Raw genomic sequence first — 9,028 nt, forward strand, 5'->3', positions numbered from 1 at the left:
ATTTTATAACGGGCTTATTTTTTTGAAGTATTGAAATTCTTTGAATCACGTTTTTTCCAGATGCTACGTGAAAAGTTTCGTGTGAATCGGACAAAGTGCATAGGAAATACACGAAAAAGTAGTTTATAGACATTTTGGGCTCTAGCAAAAAAAAATCTCTAGGCGAAAATGGGCGTGGCCTATATGGGGAGATTCAGCTCCATTCACTGAACGCGTGGATATAAGGTTTTTGAATGTGTGACAAAAGATGCAGAAGTTATTAGCCTAAATGCAATTTCTTGACAATAGCGCCACCTAGTGGCTGACCCAAAAGCGACGCATAGAATATAACATTTTTCGCCAGGCCTGACAACTTTGCCAAATAAAATTGACTTTTCCGTATACTGTTCAGGGGGGGCAAAAAAAAACGCCAGTCGACGAAGGCGCTAAAAATAAGAAGAAACAAAAATAGCAGTTTCAATAGGGACCTCCAGCGGTCGCTGGCTCGGTCCCTAAAAAAAACCCAAAGCCATATTTCTCTAGTAGTCTCTTTAAGCCCCGCTCTCTAAAAAGCCCACTTTCTTCTGATGGGCCAATTTATTTATCAGACCACAACTATTAGGTCGGAAAAATGGTAGGGATGGTTTCTGGGGGCTGGGCTGTACAAAAACACCATTTTATTCAGTCATTTTGGTGAAACTGGATCATATTTTATGGAGAAAATATTTTCCGGTCTTCCCTGTGATGTCCTCGGGCTGCTCTGCTCCAACATTGAGAGAGTGCTCACATGCCTAATATACCTCTAGCTACTTCAATAAGTGAAGCCATCTTCGTAAATAACCAAGATTTGAGGGGGAGACCTCCGAAGGAATAGCAGAAAATACTTTACTTCCATCACAACCAAAGAAGCACTTTGACAAAATAAGAGAAATCATAATAGGTCCCTTTAAATATTTTTTTTCTTAATCGTAATACCTTGCTGGCAGCAGCACTTTGGGTCTTCCTGGGTGGGGCAGAGGATTTGGGTGCAGCTTCAGCAGAGGGAGGAGCTTTAGCTGCTGGCTTCTTGTCCCCACCTCCACCTCCTGCACCCTTCTTCCCTCCAGCAAGCTCCACTTTATCAGCACTCTCCTTTATCTGTTAGCATAAGACAGAGAACAGAGGTTAGCACTTCGTTAAGAAAACTGGGCTCTTCCTCCTGGTTGAAACTGATCCTAGCTGATGATGCGTTTCCTCTTCCTTCAACTCTTTTGCTGATCCTTACCTTATCCAGTTTGAGTTTATCCAAGTCAGTCAGGAAAGGGTTCACTGCTTTCTCTCCCACCACTTTCATTGCTGTCCCCAAAGCTTCGAAGGCGGCGTCACGCACTTCTGGAGCTGAGTCGTTGACTTGCTGAGATGGTTAAAGAGGAGAGGACAGGGACATTACAAATGGGAGCCAAGAGAACTTCCATTCCATTTTAAACCAGCGAACATCATCTCACACTTAGCTATGTCTTTAATCCTATGGCCCAGTTCTAAGGAGAATCATTGTGTCTGCAGGGAGCAACGATGGGCTCTCACACATGCTAGTATTTATACTTTACTTACTAAAGTACTTTTTTGGTATTTTATCTAACCCCATTTTCATTTAAGTCTGACATTACTACACCATGCTATAAGAAACAACAAATGCCTTCTGTAAAGTATTACCACAAAGGAAATGCTATGGGGTGTATGTACCTTGATTAGAGCGGCACAGAAGGGTTTGAGGACACTCTTGGGCAGCGCAGCCTGTGTGCAGTGTCTCATGGAACGGGCCAGAAACAGAGAGGCCTGCTGCTTAATGGAGGGGTTCTTATTGTCCATTACAGACAGGATGTCCTCTGACAGGTTACTGAGAGTGGTCTGGAAAAAGAATAAATAAAGATCAAATTAAATACAGTAGAAACCAACTTAGATTAGTCTTGTAAAATGCATTAGAAGCTGGTCTGGAGAGTCAGTGAAGTGCTCTAGAAAAACCAGCAGTCAATAAGTTAGGACAGTCTGTAAATGAGGGGTTGCAGCAGCCCTGTACGGTCATACTTGCAAAGCCAACAACAGGCTGACTTTAGAACAGGGGTGGCGTTTTTAATCACAGTAGCTTCAATTAGTTATGCTCAATATACTAAATATTCAATCCAAGTATTAAGATTGTACTTACAGTGAGAAAGATGGCGTCAATAGCCTCCTGCAGGGCCTGGACAACCTGAGGCTTTTTCTCCTTGAACTTCTCCAAAATAGTCGGAACCACCTACGTACACACAGAGCTCCAAGTCAGTGGTAATCAAAGACTTCATTTGTTGTTCCAGGTCAGTCCCTCAAGGAAGTTACGATGGCACAAATTAATACAAAATGCAACCAAGCCGCGACTCGTTGAGCCAAACTTCAAAACAACTCACTTTGTTTCAAGTTGCAAACAGTGCGATTTTATCCTCACTGGAACAAGTTGCCTTCAATTATTAATGAATTATACAAAAATAATTAATAACCACTGTTTTAGCAATTGTCACTTTGTCCCACTATTTTATTGCCAAAAAAATAAAAAGGCCACAAAACATTGCAGCATTCATCAGTTTTTTTGTTTGTTTTTTTAAAAGCTGCTGTGAAATCAGGCATTTTAGGCTGCAAGAGTCCCCCCAAAAAGCCTGCGAAATCCTGGGTCATCATTATACAGGTTATCAAGTACTTTTGTTATGTTAAGTAGATTTTGATACAAATATTTACACATGAACAAATAAACAAAAATCACTCTTTTAGGCGAGAATACAAACTCTTCTCTTGGCATTTTGAGTTATTGCAACAACAAAAGAAATCACAACATAAACAGATTAATTTAACTTACTTGTCCTGCATATGTCCCAAACTTCTTCCTGAGACCAGTCGCCAGTCCAGCCAGACATTTGGCTGCCATTGACACCAGCATCACATTGGCATCTTTACCGACAACCTGGAACATAAAACTAGTAAGTGTACAACATAGAGTCACCAGATCCCCCTCAACCTGAGACCAAACTTTATGTATGATGAGACATTTAGGAATTTTAAAGAGCTTGTCTTACAGGTCCCCAGTATGTTCCCTGTAACTTTCTTCCAGATAGATTTCCAACTTAAAATGTGCTTTACCTTCTTCAGGGCTCTGGCCAGGTCTCCGTAGTCTCCATTCTCCAGTTTGGGGTTCTTGGTCAGAGCCTCTACAGCCTCCAGAGCTTCTTTCCTCTCCTGCCACTTTTTAGCTTCCTGCAGAAACACAGCACTGTCACCACTTGCAACATCTCTGCCTGCTTGTATTGCCCTGCATCAGAGTGCAATTGCTGTGTTCACATTTGCTTAAATGCATGGCCCCAGGTTTCAAAACAACTGGTTCAAACAAGCCAGTGATGTGAATACATACAGAGTCACAGTTTTGTCTTTGGATATCTTAAGAGGCTATCCTGTTTGGCCAGTTAACAGACAGACTTCAGGGGGTTTTGAGCAGTCAACATAGTCAGATAAACTTACTATTTTTTCATAGAAGTCTTTGGGCATCTTGGACAGAATCTCCACAGCTTCCAGCAGTTCATAAGGATCCACTGCTGCCACTGTTTCTACCTCATCTTCTCCTGAAAAGGAACAGGAAAGACTCCACAACATAAAGAAAAGCAACAAAGAAAAACCATGTACATATAAATGTGTTAGCAGTTAGCTACGTAGTTAAACCTACCGTCAGACGGTTCTCCTCCTTGGGCTTGTTGCTGTTCAAACTTAGCCTTCAGGTCCTGCTGTGAGCGAAGGAACCGGGTTTGCTTAGGAGGAGATGAAGGCAGCTTCACCCACTCCTCCTCCAGCTCCTTCAGCTGCAGGGACATAACCAACAGGCATGGTTTAGTTCAACTTGATCCAGAGAGCTGAATAATAAAAAAAGGAGTGCAAGTATGCAATGACGAGCCTGCCCCACCTGTACGGAGTTGATGTTTTGCAGCGGAGGTCTCAGAGCGTCTCTGATCCATTTATAGATCTCTACAGCCAGAAGCTTGGCTTCGTCTCTCACCGCCTTTTCTCTGGACTCAAACTGCTTGGGTAAAATCTTCACCACTGGCTTTAACGTCACTATCTTAGATCCAAACTCACTAGGGGAAGATCAGACCAACAGGCGACAAAGGGTTAGTGTCATTGCCATGATATAGCATATACTATATACTGAAGTACCAGACAAACTGTTTTGGCCTGCATATTGATGTTGATATTTAACAGCTCTTAGGAACGGGGTCAAAAACACCACACCGTTTCTTCTCGACTGTCTTTAAACTTTAGTATTGCATCCTATGAGACGATATTCATAGAAAATTAGTAGCACGTACATTTCAGCATTATAATATGGTACTTACACTAATATTACATTGACAAAACCTATATAACAACCTCATCACCATGTTGTGACCCCATTAATACCGCACTGTATGTTGTACATTACCATTGTACTGTTAAGTTAAATGGTAAATAGACCTGTACTTGTATAGCGCCTTTCTAGTCTTCCGACCACTGAAAGCGCTTTTACACTACGTGCCACATTCACCCTTTCACACACATTCACCCAGTGATGGCAAAAGTCCATCGAACAAAACTAACCTTCACATTCACACACTGATGCACAGCATCGGGAGCAATTTGGGGTTCAGTATCTTGCTCAAGGATGCTTCGACACGTGGCGGGAGGAGCTGGGGATCGAACCAACAACCTTCCAATTAGTGGACCACCCGCTGAGCCACAGTGGACAACCCGTCTGAGCCACAGCCGCCCCTTTACCATAGAGGTGATTCGATCACAAGTGCACACACTTCTCCACATGCGTCTCAAGTGACCACTTGTGACCAGATCTCACTTTCCCACTCTGGATGCAAATTAACATCCCTATAGGGCTGTACAATGATTGAATGTCATAAATAACGTTTCACAAAGTTTACATAGCTTCGTGGTCCATTCTAACCCTGGAAAGTAGCACTGACCTGAGGGCCTTCCTGAGTGTCTCAAGGCAGGCCACCACTATCTTGGGGTTCTTGTTGTCCAGTCCTTTGAGGAGCTCGTCTTGAACTACCTCAGCCTTCTCGATCTCGATGTACATCAGACAGATGTCTGCGCCCAGCTCCTTAGCTCGGGCCTTTGGCTGGTTGAACACTTTGGTCACCACGCCGGACACCACCTCACCTGTCGTTCTGTAGGAAAGAGCATTCATACAAAACACTGACTGTCAGAACACGCAGGACACTTATGGACACAGTCTTATGAACAAGGTTGACTTGCATGTGCTTTAACAAAAGGTCAGTATGCAAAGACATGTTTGAATTTCATCTGATAAAAGCTAAATCAACACGCAGACAGTTTAAACTTGGGTACGTAACAATTGCAGTAAAGACTAAGATTTAGCCTGGTAAAGAGTAATCCAAATGGTGTTTTTTATTCATTTATTGGTTTTGAGTGGTTTTTGCATTGTTACTTTGAACTGTGGTCGGAGACATGTTTCTAAGATAATGTAGTCTAGCTAGGTATAGTAGTTTTCACAGACAGAAAGATTATTTTGTATTTGTGAAGCAGTCTAGTAACGCCAGGCTAAATAAGTTCTACTTATGCCTCAGTTCAAGTACAAAGTCCTTAGATCACTGTACTGTTCACACTACACAACTTTCTTTCTTTGATCAAACTAATGACTAACTGCTGTCAACATCAGACAAACTTATCATACTTTAGCAGTTACCTAGTGATTTCGTAGGGTGTAGCAACTGAGACCAACTTAGGCTCACTGCACCCAAACTCCTTTAAGAAATATCACATCTGAAAATTCCTAACATCTGTAAAACAGCACATAACTCTAGAAACACCAGCTAAAGTCAATTCAGCATCAAAATAATCCATGAAGATAAAGTATTCTGTATAAACTTTATATTTTGTCTCGACTCGGTTGTAGCTGCGCTCTTTCAGTGGGAATGAGAGGCGGACGTTTAAAAAAATAAAATGTATTTCTTAAATAATTAAGTGGACCTGTACTTGTATAGCACCTTTCTAGTCTTTCTAGTCCACACACACACACACACACACACACACACACAGAGAGTTGGGCGGTGGCTCAACAGGACTAGAACAACTACACAATAACTGATATGTGCTTTGGTGTGGCTAGGTCACTGATGTCATTGACGTCACGGTGGATCTTTTTACTTGAAAAAAAGTCGTAACTAATATAATAGCTGCAATTGATTTCAGTTCCAGTGCCCTTGTATCATTAAGGTCATAGCTGCCATCAAAAAGACCTATTGTCTCACAAGTAAATGATGGGTGGGGTTGTGCTGTCAGTGCAGCTGGGAGCACCTGGGCCTAATGCCCCAAGCACTATAGCTTCTCTTCCCTCAGACTGCCCATGCTTTCCTCTTTTGGCCTTCTTCTCTGCAGCATTGTCACATTCCTCTCACAACCACTCACCTACACCACTGACTTCACTGATCACCACACCCCATTCCCTATTAGCACATCCATTATTATTATTAGGACCCCATCATCTCTTAAATTCCACAGTAATTTGGTCAGACAGTGGCAGTTCCTCCACATTCTAACAAACAGCCAGCCTGCAGGATTACAACATTGCAATGTTATTTGTTTATTTTTTGGGGGATTATTTATTCAGTGAACATCCCAGCACCAAAAACGACATCAATATGGTGCGTGCTTCCTTAGTTGACTTAGTTGAGATAATACTGTGCATTAGCTCTGCCGGTCGTGCCATTTATAACACTCAGCCAGGCATCAGGTTACTCTGCTGGTGAACACAGAGGAGGGCTCTAAAATCAATGATACAAGCTTTATTTAAAACTTTTTTTTTTTTTACATTTTAAAAAAAATTGGTGTTTAACATCTCATTCTGGCTGTGCTCAGAGTCACACCGACTTAAAGCCTGCATGAAAGACCCTCATTAAAAAAGGCACATGGAGTTTTTCCACAAAATGTGTAGATTTATGAGCATAATCCCTCTTAATCATCCCCTGTGAGCCACTAGAAGTATTTGACAGTGTCTGTATATGCAGATACTCTGCAGCCCTGCCTGTATTCTTTTATTCTGCCATGTGCCGGATGTCAACTTTTGGGGAGTGACAGAATAATCCGTTACGATGAATGAGCTGTATTTCATTGTCTCACTGGTACCTTAAACAACACACCCTCACTAATGTTAACTGGGCTGTTTTCAGTCTGAATCCTCCAGATTTTCAGACTTTTCATATAAGCTTGCAGATGAAATCCTTGCTGAAACCATTACTTACTTGCCGGCTACATGGGCATTTTCAACGAAGGCCAGGGCAGCCTCCAGGCCTTTAAGCTGAGCCACAGCATTAGAGTCTGTGACAAACTTCTTTATCAGTCCTAGGTACTTCCCCCACTCTGGACTCTTCTCATCTTCTATCCTCTGGAACAACTTCAGAGCTTCTTCATATCCATTTAGACGGGCTTTCCACACCTTAAGAACAAGAGACACAAAGTTAAATCAGCTGTGGTTTGTTAAACCCATCCAGTCCTGCTTCCTTCTCCTGTAAGAAACACAAAGAAATACTAGATGTACATGGACAAACACAAATGTCTTTCCAGGTCCTAGTGGGAAGACTGATGTCTGGATAACAGACAGGGGATGTGACCTACATTCATAATGGCTCTTATTCTCCTCCGTTTGCCGTGTACAGTAGGCTGAGGTTAATTTATGAGGCCCTAGAGTTAACCTGGGCTCTTAACACTGAGTTCAAGTTGTGGTTTGATGATGTACGGACCAAGAAGAGGCCTTTGTTTGGGATATAAAAAGACGAATCAGTAACGTTACATAGCAGTGGAGCAGGAAATTGAGTTTAGCCTGTGGTCAGCATTCTAATTTTTCCCCTTCAACACTGGTTCGCATTTGGCTGCAGTCTAAAATGAACACTCAGGCTCACATGCTCAGGAAGCTAAAAACAATACCTGCTGGGAGTCGTCATTTTTTTAATCTGCCAAAATAATGTTTACTATGCTTGTGGTAGAAAAGAAATGTGTTTTTTAAAATCATGATGATCTAGCATTTGGGGTCTGTGACAAACAAACGTGCTTTCTTACATCTGGAAAAAAAGCTTTGTAGTCCAGGGCATCTCTCCTGCTGCTTGCCGTTTGTCACATTATCTTTATCAAACAAATTGGAGCTTCTGCGATTTCGATAATATTTCCATTAATTGTGCAACCGTACTTTGGATACATGTCAGTAGATACATACATTAATTGTTGGCCTGGGTTATTAGACAATAAGCAAAATATAAAATATCAGCAGCCTCATCCTTTAACCATCCAGGGAGATGCTCAGATGCTGAAAGCTGTTTGAGTGAAGATGAGCTACAGCAAATACCGGCTGAAGCCTAGGAACCATTAGCTGGTCCAACATCGACACAAAAGGAAACACTACGCATCATCATTCTCTCACAAGGGCAGTTTGTCTTCGAAGGAGAAAGTATACGGTTTACACAACAGTCACCTTGTGTTCACATTTCTGGTCGACGGGAAGCTTCATCCACTCGCTGTCGTCCCCCATGGCGGCCACTCGGGGGGCGGGCTTCCCCAAAGGTACTCAACTGGAAAACAAAAGCATTATGGAAACAAAGTTACATTTGTTGCAGGACCAAGTGAACCCTAAAAATCATCACAAAATGACATTATACCTTCTATTAAAGTGCTAAAACACTGTTCAAGCTAATCTTATACCCAATCTGGTAGTTACCACAGTCAAATTACTTATGCTGCATGAATATAGGAGTGTACACTTAGTGATGTACACACATATGTACCAACTAATGAAAAAGTTCAATACGATTCTTTAATACTAGTGATGTAGTCACAGTATCAGTAGTTGTGTCAAAGGTAAAGTGGAACATATGAGCACTTCTGTTTGTTGAAACAAGGCAAATGTGAGGGCATTGCTACTAGAGCCCAACCAACTATGATTTGAGACCACCACCATTACTTGAGAGAATAATAAAAAAGGCACAGGTTCAGTTGG

General features: G+C 41.9%; 1 protein-coding gene across 1 annotated transcript in view; it reads right to left on the minus strand.

Annotated features, from left to right (window-relative positions):
* The window catches only part of ckap5 (cytoskeleton associated protein 5), a gene marked incomplete at both ends in the record, with an annotated part of 27,871 nt that extends 19,268 nt beyond the window's left edge, over window positions 1–8,603 (minus strand). Inside the window, 12 exon segments of the mRNA XM_035665101.1 lie at window positions 955–1,116; window positions 1,244–1,372; window positions 1,702–1,866; window positions 2,162–2,251; window positions 2,843–2,947; window positions 3,124–3,237; window positions 3,499–3,599; window positions 3,701–3,833; window positions 3,935–4,106; window positions 4,983–5,189; window positions 7,284–7,477; window positions 8,507–8,603. Coding sequence (XP_035520994.1) covers window positions 955–1,116; window positions 1,244–1,372; window positions 1,702–1,866; window positions 2,162–2,251; window positions 2,843–2,947; window positions 3,124–3,237; window positions 3,499–3,599; window positions 3,701–3,833; window positions 3,935–4,106; window positions 4,983–5,189; window positions 7,284–7,477; window positions 8,507–8,563 — 1,629 coding nt within the window.
* Between the last annotated feature and the right edge of the window lie 425 nt (window positions 8,604–9,028).

The sequence above is a fragment of the Morone saxatilis genome, unplaced genomic scaffold, assembly GCF_004916995.1.
Source record: "Morone saxatilis isolate NCDOM2014 unplaced genomic scaffold, NCSU_SB_2.0 Contig2, whole genome shotgun sequence".
In the NCBI taxonomy this organism is placed as follows: domain Eukaryota; kingdom Metazoa; phylum Chordata; class Actinopteri; family Moronidae; genus Morone; species Morone saxatilis.